This window comes from Rhinoderma darwinii, chromosome 6 (assembly GCF_050947455.1).
Source record: "Rhinoderma darwinii isolate aRhiDar2 chromosome 6, aRhiDar2.hap1, whole genome shotgun sequence".
In the NCBI taxonomy this organism is placed as follows: Eukaryota; Metazoa; Chordata; class Amphibia; order Anura; family Rhinodermatidae; genus Rhinoderma; species Rhinoderma darwinii.
In genome coordinates, this window is record NC_134692.1 from 60120411 (window position 1) to 60140707 (window position 20297).

The 20297-nt window shown below is 42.3% G+C and overlaps 1 protein-coding gene across 9 annotated transcripts in view; it reads right to left on the bottom strand.

The window, feature by feature from the left end:
- Window positions 1-3955: 3955 nt before the first annotated feature.
- Window positions 3956-20297, bottom strand: part of CMKLR2 (chemerin chemokine-like receptor 2) — a 109558-nt gene continuing 93216 nt past the window's right edge. For 8 of the 9 annotated variants that reach the window (XM_075829852.1, XM_075829851.1, XM_075829848.1 and 5 more), the window contains one exon: window positions 3956-9794. In XM_075829852.1, coding sequence (XP_075685967.1) covers window positions 8717-9794 — 1078 coding nt within the window. In that variant the 3' untranslated portion in view covers window positions 3956-8716. Of the gene's footprint in view, window positions 9795-15701; window positions 15831-20297 lie in introns of all 9 variants that reach the window. The other variant, XM_075829857.1, reaches the window with a different exon arrangement.

Below are 20297 nucleotides of genomic sequence, written 5' to 3' on the forward strand. Positions count from 1 at the left end.
GCTCCCCCTATTGGTGGTTATAGACAGATAGTTATATCATGTACTGTAAGGCCCCTGTGCCCGTGATTGCGGGCATGGCCGGCTGCCGACGTTCGCGGACAGCCAACCGCATTTTCGGCCTGTGCTTGCTGTAAAAAGCAAAAGATAGGACATGTCCTATCTTTTGCGGTGGCTTTCTACGGCCCGGACACCTTCCCGTAAATATACGGGAAGGTGTCCGTGGTCAATAGAAATGAATGGGGCCTGCAATTACGGACAAATTCTACGTTTGTGTGCATGGGGCCTAAGAGGGGAAGCAGGGGATTTAAGGTAGTATGGGGGAGATTTATCAATGTATTTATTTCTGGTGTAAGCATATTGGAAAATATGGTGTTCAGACTGAGCGTCAAATTTATAAAGCACCTGTTCCACTTTTTCAGACATATGAGTCAGGTGAAGTTAGCGAGGCTTCAGTCATGGGGAACGCCACTTGTTTATTACAAGATTTCTACAGTTTTCCATTTACAAAGTTAGATTTATTAACAGAAAGTGCACAATGTTCATAAATCTGTTACACGCAGCACAGGGGAGAGGTACTGTACACTGCTCAATATTAAAGGGGTTGTCCACTACCGGACAACCGATGACCTATCCTCCGGATAGACAATCAGTATATGATCTGTGGGTGTCCGACACCCGGACCCTGCAGCGTTCAGCTTCTCCAGTGGCCTGCGGGAACCGGATGTCATTCACAGTATTCAATGTACGGAGCCGGAAGCAGTTGGCTCCGTACATTGCTTAGCAGCCGTGCTGCAGAACTGCAGCTCTGCTCCTATTCACTCAAATAGGAGCAGAGCTGCAGTACTGCTGCTCGGCCGCCATTCCGTGAACGGACCCATCTGCTTCCGGCATGGATGTCTGGTGTCCGGAGCTGATTGGTGCAGGGTTCGGGTCTCGGACCCCCACAGATCAGACACCGATGACCTATTCGGTGGATAGGTCATCAATTGTCCGGTAGTGGACAACCCCTTTAAGGTGTTCAATATTTCACCTTAGGCTATGTTCACACAGAGTTTTTTTGACGTGGAAACCGCGCCACAAAACTCGTCAAAAACGGTCCCAAAATGCCTCCCATTGATTTCAATGGAAGGCGGAGGCGTCTTTTTCCTGCCAGCGGAAAAAGAAGCGACATGCCCTATCTTCGGGCGTTTACGTCTCTGACCTCCCATTGACATCAATGGGAGGCAGAGAAAGCGTATTTCGTGTCGTTTTTTGCCCACGGCGTTCAATGACCGCGGGCAAAAAAACGCCGCGAAAATCAGCGTGCAGGGAGAGGAAAATCTGCCTCAAACTTCCAAACTGAATTTTGAGGCATAAATTCCGCCTGCAAAAAACTCAGTGTGAACATAGCCTTAAAGTTTCTTTGGTATATATCTGCTGATGAGGTACAGGGGAAATAAAGAATTACTCTTCACAGTAATTGGATTTCCTGGATGTCCCTCATGACGACACCCATATTTCCTTTTAATTGTTTGCCTTAAATTTTTCGTTTGGCTAAATGTAATGTCATCTCTTTTGTCCTGTTTGGTACTTTAATATACACTGGAGGAAGAGATTGAGAGCGTTGATTTTAACCTCTGTGTTTCCACTCTGCTGGTGAGGTCACGTAGGAGTTTCAGGAAATGTAATTACACAGGTAAAAAGTAATTCCTTCTTCCTATTCCTAGTTCCGGTACAGTGCCCATAATGTGAAGAATGTTATATGACCCACAACAGACCTTCTCCCCACTTGGGCACCCAGTTTAACTTACTAAAAATTTTGAGGAGGTGTAGGAAAGACCAAGATAGGACATGATTTGGTTTTCAAATGCATAATGTAGATGAGCCTTTTACAAATCTTTTTCACTTATTTGTTCTCTGCAGCAGAAGTACCGCAGCAATATGCCAAGTATTAGGCCTCATGGAACTCAATTGTAAGAAGCCAGAATACGACTGTGTGCATGAGGCTTAAAAGGGGCATTCCTATCTCACTCTATGGGAGATAAAAATTATTTGAGAAAAAGGTTTAGAAATATTAGTGCACATTATCCAATTAGTGCACCCCCATTGTGCCAAATAATTATAAATATTAGATTCATTCTAGTTATATAACTCAGATTTACAAACATTTATTTTAGATGATGTCATCAACCGGAATAGGTTTGAATAAGTGTTCCCTGCAATGAGTTTGCTGTAAGTAGATACAATTACCTTACCTGTAGTCACAGAAGCCTTCAGTAGTAAATCTAAAAACAATATCTCCATAGGATGGTTACTATATGTTAAAGGAAAACTGAACATTTGAGGCCTGAAAACTGCTGACAGAGCGATATAGGGGAGGGCATTGTAAACATACCTTTTGAGATCACGGTTTGATTTCCCTGGCGCCACAGTCACAAATGCCACTGGGGTGGGCACTCGATGTGGAAGTGCTCCTGGCTTCTCACTGCATGCTGCGTGGCCCATCCCTTTGCTGGGTGAGTGAAGAATCTAGTGGTCTTCTGATTGGCCACTAGAGCCGTCACTCTGCACAGAGAGTGGCGCTTGTGACCGTCACTCTAGGGGAACCAAACATCAGTTTCTCAGTCATGCAACTTGCGTGACCGTGACAAAAGGTATGTTTACAATGCCCTCTCCTATAGCGCTACTACAGCAGTTTTGAGGCCTCAAAACTGCCAACAGATTTCCTTCGAACTAAAATAGTCCATAAACAGTGGTATGGCCGACACACCGCTCCTCCAAGCCAGGATGACATTATCAATGTCGCGAGCAAACCGTTGAATGAATAAGTAGGTTCCCCAAATACAAAAATCTTCCCTCCTGGACATGAAAATATTGACTACTTACAGCGAGATTATAACCCCCATAGATAGTAAATGGGCACTTCAAAATAATACCCCCCATGAAGTAATTTTGCTAACTTGTATTATAGGACACCAATCTATACTATATTTCTCTTCCTCATATGAAAATGCAGTAAGAGAAAGATGGTGGATCTTTAATAAGGAACCTGTAACATCTATGCTGCCCAAAATAAATAAAAATATTTTTTATATACAGAGGCTGAACACCCATATAGACCTAATACTTGCTACAATTGTGTTAGGCTTTGTTCACACTCCAAAACATTTCCGCCTCAAAATTCCGTTTTGGAAGTTTGAGGCAGATTTTCCTCTCCCTGCACGCCGATTTTCGCGGCGATTTTTGCAACGTTTTTCGCCCGCGGCTATTGGGCGCAGCGGGCATAAAGCGCCGTGAAATACGCTTTCTCTGCCTCCCATTGAAGTCAATGGGAGGTCAGAGGCGGAGACGCCCGAAGATAGAAGCGACATGCCCTTTCTCCCACGAGCCGGTTTTACTGCTCGCGGGAGAAAACCGCCCCCGCCTCCCATTGAAAATCTGCGGGTGGCATTTTCGGGCCGTTTTTGACTAGCTTTTTGGCGCGGTTTCCGCGTAAAAAAACTCATCAAAAAAACTCTGTGTGAACTTAGCCTTAAAGTGTAACTAAACTTTCAGAAAACTTCTGACATGCCATAGTGACATGTCAGAAGTTTTGATCAGTGGGGGTATGAGCATTAAGACACCTACCGATCGCTAAAAAAAATGCTCGGGTGAGCGCTGAGCCGCTTTGTTTCTGATCGGCTTTTCTCGGAAAGCTGATGTAACGGTGTAAGGACTTAATAGAAAGTCTGTGAGCCCGTACACCAACTGCTCAGCTTTCCGAAGGGTGTACTGGTTTCCCAGCAAGGTGACCACCGCTTATACTGAAACCTAAGTATATAGATGGTGGTCACTTTGTGTCACATGAGCTGTTGCGAAGCGTTGGCCTCTATTTATTTTCTTCTGAAAAAAGAATACAAAAACAGCAGCACTATATGAGTAAATGGTTAGGGGGTAGTCTAATATAGAGGGGGAAAATATGACTGAAGATAACAGCTTACACCATGTACCAATGTTTATTACAACATATGCACACAATAAAAAAAATATTTTAAAAAATCAGTCATCTAACATTTCAACATTTATTTAAAATAAAGAAAATTTCCACTTTACACAAAAAAGTATATAAACATAATTTACTGCTCAAAGCAAAATGAAGAAGGGTTTAATTCAATTTAAAGAGCTTGTGGCTCATGGAAAAAAAATACACAAATGTAGCCCCCTAATCCTGAAATTATAGCAAGATGTGATAATAGTAAAACTATTTTTCATGAAACATTCTAAAAGCTGGTCTTAGCATTGTCAAAGTCAAGATACCTAAAATATCTTGGGTCTCATCTAACTTAATTTAGCTTTTCAAATTTTCTATGTTATCTATAGCTTATATAGCACCAACTTATTATGGAGTGCTGTACATAGGTTGTCCACAAACACATTAGTCCCTAACCTAATCATAATTCCCTATCTCAGACACACAGGCCAATTTCATGGGATGTCAATTAACATATAAGTATGTGTTTGGAGTGTGAGAGTACTTGGAGCAAATCCACACAAACATGGGGAGAACATACAAACGCCATGTGGAGTTGGCCTTGGTTGCATTTGAAACCAGTCAAAAGTGTTAAATACCGAGCCACGTGCTGCTGCCTTTTCTACTAAAAGTTACATATCATTTTTGCCACACCTTCTATTTTCTTAAAGAGAACCTGTCACCTCCATTATGCTGCCCTGACAGACATGCTGATTTCAGTGGTCTGTCACTTATATTTTAATGTGAAGCTATTTTGGAGAACTTATTCTTTAATATTTACAGTGTGCTGCTAGGGATGAGTCCAGCATATTCATGAGCGATCATTTCCCCCACCCAGCTGTCGCAAATTGACTGATTTCTCGTTATGCACAGGGGGAAAGCTGTCAATCACCGGCGCTGGGCGAGGGGAGCGGCATCTCATAAAGACACAGGACTCATCTTAATAGCATGCTGTAAAGATTAAAGCCTTCCTACTGTAACTTTTCAGGTGACTTTTCAGAATAAGCTATTATAAGGTATAACACTATTTCTGGCCATTATGACTTGTATTCTGCATTTTTTACGTTTTCCTCTCTGGAGGCCCACTCTCGAATTCTCAATTTTCTCTGAGCTAGTGGGCGGAGCCTACTGCTATCATGTCTTCTATACACAGCACACATAGAAGAGGAAAATCCTGCTCTCCTATCTCTATCACATATATAGAAGCTGCTGCAGCAGCAGCATGGAGGAGATTATACAACAGTAATTAGCAGTGTAGCTGAAAATCCAACACTAGGGTGAGATATAAATCTCACCAGCAGCTGCTGCATGTATGTGTGTCTGTGTCTCCCACTCTGCTCCCCCTCCCCTCTCCATACTCTTGTACGTGTCTGGGTCTCTCTTTTTTTTCTACTGCTCCCTCTCCCATCTCCATAGACTTTTATGAGCAGCGTGTCTGTCTCTCTCTCTCTTCTCCTGCCCCCACTTCCTTGCTCCCTCTCCCTCCTCCATAGACTTTTATGGGCAACATGTATGTGTGTGTCTCTCATTCTACTCCTGCTCCCTCCTCTCCCCATAGACTTCTATGGGTAGATTCTCTCTGCTCCCCCTACCCCCTCCATACACTTCTATGGGCAGGCTGTGAAGAGACACACCCCCACCCACTTTCTGCGTTAGGTATCCTCTGCTCTGTAACTAGATATGGATTTTGCTTGAGAACAGAAGATGAACAGCAGACTACAGGAATTTTTGTTTCATCCCTTCCCTTCTTCCCATCCCTTGGTTGAACTTGATGGACATATGTCTTTTTTTCAACTGTACTAACTATGTAACTATAAAAGGTAGACACCCAGTGCCAGTAACTTCACACAGAATTTGCATAGATAAAACTAAATTTTAATAGTAATTCAATTCCGTAGTGGATATATATCAGGTATACTATTAGATTAGCATATGTGGTTTCAAAAGTTAGTGTTCATTTAAGTTCTCCAAAATCGTTTAAAATTAGCATATAAGAGACAGACTGCTGCAATCAGCACTCAGTGAGGACAGCATAATGGCGGTGACAGGTTCTCTTTAAGGGGTTTTCAAGCCCCAGAATTTTTTTTAATCAAATGAACATGGGTTAAAATAAAAAAAGAAAGTTGCACTTACCTTTAAAATCGTCCACCTTCTGCAGTTTGATGTGACTGCCTAGCTCAATTACTGACTGCAGTGGTTACATCATTGAGGTCGAAATATCACCACTGTTGCAAGTGATTGGCTGCCGTAGTCACATGTCAAGACGACATATTATTGCAGCAGTGTTTTTTTTATGTTGACTGATTTTAAGTTGGATTTTTTTTTAAATCTTATAAAGCTGGAAATACAGTTCCGTTTTTTAAATAATGTATATTTAAAAAAAAATAAACAGTGTATGAAGTGCATTGTAGTATACATCTGGGGCAGATGTACTAAAAAAAAAAATGTGCTAAAAGAATTTCACATACTTTGTGCCAAACGTATGTGTTTTTTAATATTTTATAACCTACCTAAAAACAGTTTTGAGAAAAAAATAAAATTAAATAATTGTATTAAAAAGGCGTTACAAAATGCACTGCATTTATTAAAGGTCTGTGCTATTTTTTTTATGTATAAGTACGGCAGCCATGAGGAGGCATAAGAAAATGGAATATGTCTAATGTGACTAGCAAATAGTGCCAAATATATTATGCAGCGTGCACCACTTAAATTTGGCACAATTTGTGCCATTTCTGCCAATTAGTACATTCATACATCTTAAAGGGAAGGTGTCGCGAAAAAAATAAATTTGATATATAAATTTGCTTTTAGTGTGTTATTAAAATAAATTTTATTTATTTGTGCTTTTTTGTTGTACTTTTTTCTTTTTGCTTACTTTTACTTCACTATGGGGGCTGCCATTTTTTTTATCACCTCTGTGTGTGTCGATTAACAACACATACAGCGATGGAATACGGCACATACATCCCCATAGAGAATGCGTACGGGAGCCGTTCCATTCACTATAGTGTACGCCGTCTGTGTGGGAACGGCACATGCGCCGCTCCCACACAATCCAAAAGGAAGGTCTTCGGCAGAGCGACATCCGGCACCATTTTCATGTGGACCGGAAGCCGCGGCCGGACAGTAAGATTGATTACAACGCCCCAATGCGCGTTTCGCAAATACAGATTCTACCCCCCTTTTTGCCGCATGGTACTTAATGTTGTTCCGTGTGTATCGATGAACATCCACCTGTGATTGCACTATTACTGCTTGTGTGGTCCATATACAGATAATGTTCTTTAGATCCTCTTGTTCATTTTTATAATGTTTGTCTTTTATATTTTAATAAAATATATACTATTTTCTATTTATTTATGGCTTTGTGACTCATTGTCATCTTGTTCTGCTTTAAATTGCTATTGTATCGTCCTATAGGTGATGTACAGTACTACTTTATTAGCTTTACAGATGTGTCCCACCTTACCTTTTCTCATAACTTATCATGGCCTGAGAGGTGTGGTGCGAGATTAAATATTATATTACATTTGTTTCATGACAAATTGGAGTTCTTAACCAAATTTAAAACAACAGTAAGGGTATGTTCACACGAGGTCATTACGTCCGTAATTGACGGACGTATTTCGGCCGCAAGTACCGGACCGAACACTCGCTGCTGGACAACTGTCCCGTACTGTAATCATGTTTTCAGTACGAGACAGTTGTCGGCAGCGAGGCAGGGACTCCTAGCGTCGTACATAACTATGATGCTAGGAGCCCGGCTCCCTGCACTGTGTTCGGTCCGGGACTTGCGGCTGAAATACGTCCGTCAATTATGGACGTAATGACCTCATGTGAACATACCCTTTGGGTGAACACATCTGTACTTTGCTCTATCATGCTGGCACTGTTTGGCAATTCATGTTGTCCTCCTGGCACTGCATGGTTTAGTTATATTTGTAATATATATCAGTACTAGAGAATCACTGCTGCCACATAGCCTACCATGCTTATATGATAGCTGACAGTAACCTTGATCACTTGGACCCCCACTTACTATCCAAGTCAATGTTGAGGCCTGCCATATTCGGCATGCTATTACTGCAGAGGGCAGTGACTTGTAATTAATTTAGTATTAAAATGTAGGAGGGATGATGGAGTCAAAGAGAAAGTCACTTGCTGACAGTTATATGTTGAAATGCAGTGCAAAAAAAAAAGAGCATGGTTTTATTATATTGCATATACCCCAATAAGTGGACTACAAATCTCATCCAACAGTCCGCTTTGACCATGGCAATAGTTGTAGGTCTCTCAACTGCAAAATTGTATAGTTCATATATGTTTCTTACACAGTCAAGTGTAAGGCTTCATGCACACGGCCGTGTCCGTAATCACAGCCTGCGATTGTGGGCACGGCCGGCCGTACAAAATTTGGGAGCACGGCCCGTAAAATCCGAAAAGTAGGACATGCTCCATATTTCCCAGCACGGTTCTATGGCACGGACACCTTTCCGTAGCTGGAATTGTGGACTGTATTGCGGTCCGCAATTACGGAGTTTTTTCACGGTCGTGTGCATGGGGCCTAATTCTCTTTTGAGAATACTTACATTTTGTAATAAAACACTTCTGCGTGTGCAAAATTCTATTGACTATATCTTTTTATATAATTTCTACAATTATCTGATAGAGAATCTTGAGAGATCTATATGTATAGAATACACATAACACTTTCTTGTATTTTATATTTCAAGACATTGTTTCACAGAGTGTAGTATTGTTCTCGGAGAGCGCCAGATCATCACTTTTAATGCCTGTCTGACTAATGTCTCGTATTGTGTTTTTAAATATCTCCGCTACCGAGGCCTCTAAACGTGTCCGGAATGCTTTGCTTATTAGAACATAAAGAATAGGATTAATACAACTGTTAACAAAGGCTAGGCTAGTTGAAATGGGCATTCCAATCCTAAGCCATTCACTATATGTATCACTGTGGTGAATTTGCAATTCCAGCAAGCTAAATATGTGATAAGGAGTCCAGCAAAGGAAAAAAGCCACCACAATAGCAAGGACCATCCAGAAGAATTTACTGTTTGTTTGTGTGGTTCTCCTCTTCATTCGGACCGAGAGGATTGTATAACAAGTAACCATGGTCAGCAAAGGGAAGAGGTATCCAATAAAGAATTTTACCAGTGTCAGAGAGGTATGGATCTTCTGGATAATGGAATAATCGGTTTCATGGAAATGGTTGAAGCATATGACAGTAGACCTTTTCATCTCTGTGTCTCTGAAGTACAAGGAAGGGCTAGCAATGAACGTAGCTAGTAACCACACAAAGCCACTAACAATTACCGATATCCTCAATGTCCGATGCCTCTGCGAAATGCTTGGCCAGGCCAGTGTCATGTATCTGTCTAGGCAAATTACTGTTAGAAAAAACACACTTGCAAACATATTAAGAATAGCAATGAAAGAATTCAGTTTGCAAAGTATCTTTCCAAAGGGCCAGTGGAAGTTAGTAGCCACATATGTGATGTGCAGAGGCAGAAACAACACAAAGATTAAATCTGCAATGGCCAGATTGAAAAACCATATAGTGCTTACAGTTTTCTTCCATTTATATCCAGTGAACCAGATTACAATGGCATTCCCTGGTACTCCGAGAAGAAATGCCAGTGAGTAAATAACAACCGATGCCACATGGAGTGCATGAGTTTGTAGTTCATTGTGTGGTACCTCTTCAAAGTCGTCATAGTCATACGTGTAGTTGTAGAGGTAATCGATAGAAGATTCATTCGTCGCTGTGTTCATTTTGTAATTTGTGAAGCTGGGTAAAAAACACAAGAGTTAAAATGATTAGGACACTGCAAATAATGTGTACAATAATGTATTATTATAGTCAGTGGCGGATTAAGAAGACCATGGGCCCTGGGCTGTTACCCAAACTTGGGCCCCCCTTCTCCACCACCACCCTGCCGCGCCGTAACTATTGCTAACACTACCTAAACACTAGTACACAAAGTAGGCACATTATGCACAAAGTACACACAGTACGCACATTATGCACAAAGTACGCACATTATGCACAAAGTACGCACATTATGCACAAAGTACACACAGTACACAAAGTAGGCACATTATGCACAAAGTACGCACATTATGCACATTATGCACAAAGTACGCACAGTACACAAAGTACCACATTATGCACAAAGTACACAAAGTAGGCACATTATGCACAAAGTACGCACAGTACACAAAGTACCACATTATGCACAAAGTACGCAAATTATGCACAAAGTACGCACATTATGCACAAAGTACGCACATTATGCACAAAGTATGCACATTATGCACAAAGTATGCACAGTACACAAAGTACCACATTATGCACAAAGTACGCACATTATGCACAAAGTAGGCACATTATGCACAAAGTACGCACATTATGCACAAAGTACGCACATTATGCACAAAGTAGGCACATTATGCACAAAGTATGCACAGTACACAAAGTACAACATTATGCACAAAGTACGCACATTATGCACAAAGTACGCACATTATGCACAAAGTACGCACAAAGTACGCACATTATGCACAAAGTACGCACAGTACAAAGTACGCACATTATGCACAAAGTACGCACAGTACACAAAGTACACACATTATGCACAAAGTACACAAAGTAGGCACATTATACACAAAGTATGCATAGTACACAAAGTACACACGAGTATGCACATTATACACTAAGTAGGCACATTATACACGAGTATGCACATTATACACAAAGTACACCTTGTAAACACATGAATATGGACATTAAACATACATGAATATGGACATTAAACATACATGAATATGGATATTAAACATACATGAATATGGACATTAAACATACATGAATATGGACATTAAACATACATGAATATGGACATTAAACATACATGAATATGGACATTAAACACACATGAATATGGATATTAAACACACATGCACTTACCTTTTATGTCTTCACTGCAGCTCTTCTCCTGCTCACAGCACAGAGCCCGCCGACAGTCTCCCCTCCCCCATGTCCCGACAGCTAGCAGCAGAGATGTTTAGAGCAGGGAAGGGGGGCTGGAGGGGGAGCTTCTAAAGCAGCACAGACCACGGCTGCTAAGTAGAAGCAAAGCTCCCCTCGCCTGACAGGTGCGGTCCTGGCACCGGGGCTCCCTCCGGTGCTAGCGACGCCACTGGGCATGAGGGGGTTCGGGCGGTCATAGGCTCCTTGGGCCCCCTGGCAGTCTTGGGCCCCGGGCGACCGCCCGAAACGCCCTAATGATAATCCGCCACTGATTATAGTGTATTCAGAGTGAATGTCTGTTTCCCTTGTTAGATATATAATTTGATATTGATTTTCTCTTTAAAATTACCATTCTGAAACTTACACTGGTGGTTGCTGCTCCTTTTAACCGTATACGCCAGGAAAAGTTCCCGACATATAGGTAAATGTAGGCTGCCAGCAAACCCTTTTTTTTAATTAACAGGTCAGTCAGTGTGTCTGGTGTAACTTTAGGCCTCAACCACACATCCGTGGCTCTTTATACGGCCGCAAATCACAGATCCGCAAAACACGGACCGCACATGAATGGCTTCTCTGTTCAGTTCGTAGTTTTAAACGGACCAATGAATAGAAAGGCCGAGACTGATCAGCAAAAACGGACAGGAATAGGACCTGTTCTATAATTTGTGGAACGGACACACCGATCTGCAAAAAAAAAATAAAATGGATGTGTGCATGGCCCCATAGAAATGAATGGGTCAGTGTGCTATCTATTAAAAAAAAAAATGGATAGCACACAGAAAAATATCACGGAAGTGTGCTTGAGGCCTTATAATTAGTCTTTATTAAAAATTGGTTTTACTTTATTAGATACAGCTGCTTTGTATTCTCTATACAGAGCAGCTGTATCTAGTGCTAAATCCTCTTCGCGTCAGGACCGCGGGACTGTCGAGTTCAGTGACAGCGGGTCCTGCGCGTCTCTGGCACGCAGGATTCAGCTATAATCTATCTTAGATCTATCTTAGATGTGATAGATTACAGATGGATCCTGTGTGTCATAGACATGCAGGACCCGCTGACACTGAACCAGTCAGGTCCGCGGGACTGACGGATTCCGGTTATAGCGAAAGATACACCTGCCCTGTATAAAGAATACAGAACAGCTGTATCTAATAAAAGTAAAACTAATTTTTAATAAAGACGACTTAAAAACGTACACTAAATACACTGACTGACCGGACTAGAAAAAATAAAACAATGCCCCTCACATGTGTACATATCCTTTAATGCTATATGTTAACCCCTTAGTGACCAGCCCATTTTAGGCCCTAATGACCAAGCTATTTTATTCGTTTTTCTATAGTCGCATTCAAAGAGCTATAACTTTTGAATTTTTTCGTCTACATAGCTGTATGAGGACTTGTTTTTTGCGGGATTAGTTGTAATTTTTAATAGCAACATTTTTGGGTACATATAATTTTTTTATTAACTTATATTAACTTTTTTTGGGGGGATTATAAAAAAAAAACTGAAATTCCGCCATTGTTCTATGCGTTTTTAAATTGACGCCGTTCACTGTGCGACGTAAATAACATGTTAACTTTATTCTACGGGTCGGTACGATTACGGCGATACCACATGTAGAGGTTTTTTATGTTTTACGACTTTTTCACAATAAAAACACTTTTGAACTAAAATTATTTGTTTTTGCATCGTTGCTTTCCAAGAGCCGTAACTTTTTTATTTTTCCATCAATGTCATGATTTTTTGGGCTTGTTTTCTGCAGGACGAGACGTAGTTTTGATTGGTACTGTTTTGGGGTGCATGGGACTTATTGATTCATTTTTATTATGACTTTTTTGGGGGGCAATGGAAAAAAATTGCAATTTCGCCATTGTTTTTTGCGTTTTTTTTTACGGTGTTCACCTTGCGGTTTAAATTACATATTAACTTTATTAATGGAGTCATTACGGTCGCGGCGATACCATATATGTGTACTTTTACTAAATAAAACCACTTATGGAAAAAAATGGATTTATTTTTTTACTGTACTTTATTAATAATCTTTATTTCACTTTGATGACTTATTTTATTAGTCCCACTAGGGGACTTTACTGTGCGATCTTCAGATCGCTGCTATAATGCTTTGGTATACTTCGTATACCAGAGCATTATTGCCTGTCAGTGTAAATCTGACAGGCAATCTATTAGGACGTGCCTCCGGCGCGTCCTAATAGGCATATGTCCAGGGCAAACCTGGGGGCTTTTATCAAGCCCCCGGCTGCCATGACACCCCATCGGAGACCCGCGATTGCATTTGCGGGCAACCGATCGGTGACTGAGGGAGCTCACTCCCTCTGTAAACAAAGTTAAATGCCGCCGTCGCTATTGACGGCGGCATTTAACGGGTTAAACGGCCGCGATCAAAGTAAACTTCGATCGCGGGCGTTGGAGCAGGAGCTCAGCTGTCATCAGACAGCTGAGCCCCGGCTCCAGCCTGCACGGGAGACCCGTGCAGGACTTTGACTAGGCTCACGTGAAAAGGCGTCAGCCTAGCCTAAGGCCCCTTAGTGACTCACGTGAAAAGGTGTATTGGTGGTCACTAAGGGGTTAAATACATATGTCATGAAAAATCAGCCGCCAGAGGGATGAATGTTCCCCATAGTGGAGCACAATGAAAGCATCACCTAGTATTTTTCGGACTAGAAGACGCAGCTAACTATAAAAACAACGATTCTGGTGTTTACGCCGTTTATCGTGCAAATTAAATAATGGTACATTGTAATAGTTTGAACTTTTACGGACGTGATGCCATTTGTTTTTTTATTTTTTGGGAAAACTATTAATATTTTTTCACACTCCTGAAAATGTTTCTAACTTTTTTTTTTTTTTTTACACATTTTATTAGTTCCCCTAGGGGACTTGAACCAGCGATAGTTAGATCGCTGGTACAATATACTGTAATACAAATGTATTGCAGTATATTGTCATTTTTCCATAGTCTACTACGGTATTCATTCCATCAAAACGACGGAACTCTTGCACAACTGAGACAAATGAAAGCCATTTGCACCGGATCCATCACCATTGAAATCAATGGTGATGCAAAAGGAAACCTGTGGTTTCCGTTTACCTACGGTTTCAGTCAGGGTTCCGTTCTGACGGAAAGCTCAGACAGAATGCCAGAACGGAAAGGCCCTTTTACACCGGCCGGTGCAGCAAGCGCCGATCAATGAGACCTCGTTGATTGGCACTCATTTGCTACTGTCACACGGAGCTATGGATGTGGATGGGGACGAGTGGCCGTTACTCTGATCGCTCGTCCCATCCATTATTATCATGTCAGCAGCGCGTCTCCCTGTTGCTGCCGACAACGATAATCTTTTACTTTTTTAAAACTATACGACCAGCAGATGATCGAGCATTTGCTTGTTTATCTGCTTATCGTTCCCCTGTTTACACAGGACAATTATTGGCATCAAGCGTTATATTAACGCTCGTCTGCACGATAATCATCCTGTGTAAAACCCCCAGAACCCTGACGCACACGTGAACAAAGCCTTAGTGGCTTGTAGTCAAAAATAGGGAGGGTTGTGAGTGTGATCACGAGTAAGGAAAATTTACCTACGACATTTAGGGTATGTGCACACACACTAATTACGTCCGTAATTGACGGACGTATTTCGGCCGTAAGTCCCGGACCGAACACAGTGCAAGGAGCCGGGCTCCTAGCATCATACTTATGTACGACGCTAGAAGCCCCTGCCTTGCAGCAGGACAACTGTCCCGTAGTATACAGTACGGGACAGTTGTCCTGCAGCGAGGCAGGGACTTCTAGCATCGTACATAAGTATGATGCTAGGAGCCCGGCTCCCTGCACTGTGTTCGGTCCAGGACTTGCGGCCGAAATATGTCCGTCAATTACGGACGTAATTAGTGTGTGTGCACATACCCTAACAGCAACCATGAGTACATAGGGAAACATAAAATTTTAATTCAATTTTTTATATTTCCCAACTTATGGAAGAAAAAAAACAAATACACCAATAAAACAAAAAAAATATAATAAAAATAAGTACTGTATTTTTCGGGCTATAGGACGCACTGGACCATAAGATGCACCCATAATTTGTAGCATAAAAGTGGGAAAAAAGGGTTTTGCCTTTAACTGTTATATTCAGACAATAGGGTATAGATACAGCAGAGGCGTAGCTAGGTTCTCCAGCACCCGGGGCAAAGATTCAGTTTGGCGCCCCCCCCCCAACCTCTTTCCCGACATCTCCTTCCCCCTCGCCGTGTTTGTTTTCTCTACCAATCGACGTGTCATTTCTTTTTATGTAACGCGAGCATAAAATTATTTGTACATTTCACAAGCAATATGGTTCTATACACAACACCAGAACCAAGCTCGGTACATATATACAGCCCCAGAAGCAAGCTCAGTACATATATACAGCACCAGCACAAATACAGCTCAATTTAGTGCAACCCCTGCCGTATAGGTTTGTACGGCGTAAAACTACAGCTCCCAGCATGGCCCAAACAATGATAAGGATATGCTGGGAGATGCCGTTTCACAAAAAATAAATCCTATCATAATCACACCACCCATCATCTCGCTGCAGATCATACAGTGGCTACAGTGCTGATTAGAGGCAGAGTGAACATTTACATTAAGTGACTCACTGGTGACGTCTCAGATTCTAGTTATTTTTCTCCATTTGGTCCAGACCTCTATGGTGGCTTCTCCCGGTCCATTTCTGCAGTTTGCCGCTCACATGTCTTCAGCTTCTCACTTTTCCAACATTTCTGCACCTATAAATAAATATAAAGTTATCATTATACCACAGACTACGCCCCTAAATATAATAGCGCCATACACTGCACCTCTAATTATAATAGCACCATACACCATGTCCCACACATACACATACACACACACACACACACACACACACACACACACACACACACACACACACACACACACACACTGTGCCCCCTGTAGATAGTGCCTGCCATAGAGCCCCCTGTAGATAGTGCCTGCCATAGAGCCCCCTGTAGATAGTGCCTGCCATAGAGCCCCTGTAAATAGTGCCCCCATATAGACCACCCCTGTATATAGTGTCCCACAAATAACTCCCCCTATAGTGCTCTACAGATAGCCCACCCCTGTATATAGCCCCCTGTAGATATAGCCCACCCCTGTATATAGAGCTCTACAGATAGCCCAACCATGTATGTAGCCCCCCTGTAGATATAGCCCACCCCTGTATATAGTGCTCCACATATAGTCCACCCCTGTATATAGTGTTTCACAGATAGCCCACCCCTGTATATAGCCCCCCCCTTGTACATATAGTCCACCCCTGTATATAGTGCTCCACTAGATAGTCCACCCCTGTATATAGTGCTCCACAGATAGCCCACCCCTGTATATACTATATACAAGGGTGGGCTATCTGTGGAGCACTATATACAGGGGTGGACTATATGTACAAGGGGGCTATATACAGGGGTGGGCTTTCTGTGGAGCACTATAGGGGGAGCTATTTGTGGGATACTATATACAGGGGGACTATATCTACAGAGGGACTATATACAGGGGGACTATATCTACAGGGGGACCATATCTACAGGGGGACCATATCTACAGGGCTGGGCTATACACAGGGGGGCTATATCTACAGGAGTGGGCTATACACAGGGGGGCTATATCTACAGGGGTGGACTATACATAGGGGGGCTATATACAGGGGCAATATATATACAGGGGGCTAGATCTACAGGGCTGGGCTATATCTACAGGGGGGCTATATACTGGGGTGGGCTATCTATGGAGCACCATATACAGGGGTGGGCTATATCTACAGGGGGCTATATACTATATAGTCCACCCCTGTATATGGTGCTCTATAGACAGCCCACTCCAGTATATAGCCCCCCTGTAGATATAGTCCCCCTGTATATAGCCCCCCTGTAGATATAGTCCCCCTGTATATAGCCCAGCAGATATAGTCCCCCTGTATATAGCCCCCCTGTAGATATAGTCCCCCTGTATATAGCCCCCTGTAGATATAGTCCCCCTGTATATAGCCCAGCAGATATAGTCCCCCTGTATATATAGTCCCCCTGTATATAGCCCCCCTGTAGATATAGTCCCCCTGTATATAGCCCAGCCCTGTAGATATAGTCCCCCTGTATATAGCCCAGCCCTGTAGATATAGTCCCCCTGTAGATAGACACCCCCCATAGATAAAATCCCCCGTGTAGACAAAGTCCCCCCCCGCAGATAAAGCCACACTTTTATTACAATTAAAAAAAATTCAAACTCACCTTATTCCCGCTCCCACGCCGTCCGGCAGCCTCTTCTGCGCAGGTCTCCAGGGGGTTGAACGCAGCGTCTATGAAAGGCGCTAATTGGCTGGGCAGGATGACTTTCCCTGTCAGTCAGTCAGTGCCTTTCATCGACGGAAGCGTCACTGGTACAAAAGGTACCAGTCGCTTCATTCATGGAAAGGCGCTGAATGGCCGGGCACGGAACGTGCCCGGTCATTCATTGCTTCTAATTGTACCTGTGTCCTTGCGACACAGGTAAAATTATAGTGCAGGAGGAGGGGGCGCTGGCGCCCTCCTCTGAACTGCGCCCGGGGCACATGCCCCACTTGCCCCCCCCTAGCTACGCCCCTGGATACAGTACCACAGTACTCCAATACAATGCCAGCCACAGTGCCCCAATACAAGTTGCAGCTATAGTGCTCTCATCCTCCCCTGAACTCAGAGGTGTGGAGAGGCAGGGGTTAATAGTGATGAATCTGCTCTTGCTGCTGCTTGCTCATAGGAGGGGGCGTGGCTAGAAGGTCCTTGCAGATCAGTACAGATGTGTGTACAAATGTCTCGGTTATCCGCTCACCAAACAGTAAGATTTGACAGAATTCTGTGTGTAAGATGTGACTTTTTCTTTTTTTTTTTTACTTTTTTTTTCCAATCTGCAGATAACACAGATGGACGCCTGCTTCTTCATACACTGGCAGGGTATAAGATGCAGCACAAAATTACAGCACGGTTTCTAGGACAAAAATTGCGTCTTATAGTCCGAAAAATGCAGTATCTTAATTTTTTTTTTAATTAATTTGCGACACATTCCATTTAATTTATCACTTTAGTTCTGAAGTACTGCCATAAATAGAGTTTAGATCCATAAAACTCCTGGGACAGATGTTAGGGTATGTTCACACGGCCTATTTACGGACGTAAATCGGGCGTTTTTGCCCCGAATTACGCCCGAAAATAGCGCCTCAATAGCGCTGACAAACATCTGCCCATTGAAAGCAATGGGCAGACGTTTGTCTGTTCACACGAGGCGTATATTTACGCGCCGCTGTCAAATGACGGCGCGTAAATTGACGCCCGCGTAGAAGAAGTGACCTGTCACTTCTTTGGCCGTAATTGGAGCCGCTATTCATTGACTCCAATGAATAGCAGCGCTAATTACGGCCGTAATTGACGCGGCGTTCAAGCGCCTGCACATGCCGGTACGGCTGAAATTACGGGGATGTTTTCAGGCTGAAACATCCCCGTAATTTCAGCCGTTACGGACCCCCGCCGTGTGAACATACCCTTACAGTCAGTTCCATTGTAGACACAGGTTATATAAAATGAGGAAAGGCACTGCAAACAAAATAGCATTCATTTTCATGTGTGCCAGATTAAGAACGCTCTGTGGCTACATCAAATATTTATTAGGACACTTCTAAGAATAATGCAGGTTGCAGCTTCGGCTGTCTTGGAGTACATTAAGTCATAAAATAAATTAATAATTAATAATAGTTATTTCAGCTTTTTTTTTTGTTTGTCACTTGTGATAATTTACCACAGCTTCCAGATGTTACATTGTAGTAAGCAAAAAGCACACAAAACACTTCACGTGGCAATAATTGTGACATGAGAAGCTATTTTTTTTTTTTTTAAACCCATATGAAGACAGTGAGGGGCCCTGACTGATGAACCAGGGCATGTTTTTCCCTGTCCCTTGCTCCATTCGCAGCAAAGACTGTCCGCCTGGCCTTTTACCTATAGGGTCAGGTAGATGTGCCACAAACCCGTCTTACAGACAAACCATTACATATTCATAAAAATTAATATGGTAGGCATGTGGCCGGAGCAATTTTCCCTATCCCTAAGGCCTCAAGCACACTTCAGTGAAATGCCTCAGTGTGCTATCCGTTTTTTTTTAATGGTTAACACACTGACCCATTCATTTTTATGGGAGCCAATGCACACTTCCGTATTTTTTGTGGAGCCATTTCGCAAAAAATAGAACAGGTCCTATTCCTGTCCATTTTTGCGGATCAGTTTCGGCCATTCTATTCATTGGTCCGTTAAAACGACGAACCGCACACTGAAGCCATCCGTGTGCAGTCCGTGTTTTGCGTAGCAGTGATTTTCGGCCGTATAAATGGCTAAGGATGTCTGCTTGAGGCCTAAACCTACTACCATCATTCATTAACTAAACCTTACACTATTAACCCCTGCACCATGGCCTTCATTATGGCTTCACACAAGGATTAAAAAGTTTTTTCGCACTAAAATCATGCTCACACGATGCAGTTTTTAAAGTTAAAATCAATGCATGCCCTATCCCTTATCGCTTTCTTACTTTGCCCTTGTCACAATTTTTCACCATTGACTTTAATGAGGAAAAAGATTGATCACTTACCGGTAATCGGTTTTTCATGAACCTATGACAGCACCCCTGGAGAGACATCCCATCCGCTGGACAGGAAGCCTGAGGATATAAAAAAAGGATACACCTCTCCACACACCCAGTCAGGTTTCCTGTCCTCCGGATGGGATTGTCCTGTTAGGGTATGTTTACACACTTAATAAAAAATGTCTGAAAATACGGAGCTGTTTTCAAGGGAAAACAGCTCCTGATTTTCAGAAGTTTTTTTTAGCAACTCGCGTTTTTCGCTGCGTTTTTTATGGCCGTTTTTGGAGCTGTTTTTCTATAGAGTCTATGAAAAACTGAAGAACTCATGAGAATTAGTTTATTATATATATATATATATATATATATATATATATATATATATATATATATATATATATATTTTATTTATTTCTCTGCGCCACCCAAGTGGAATGACCTCACAGCTTCATATACAGTATTTACAAAGAAGCCCTTTGCATTCATGTTGGCATTTTACCTTATGAGGACTTATAAATCCTACAAGAATTAGGGAGGGTAACAGAGGGGTGCTGTCATGGATTCATGAAAAA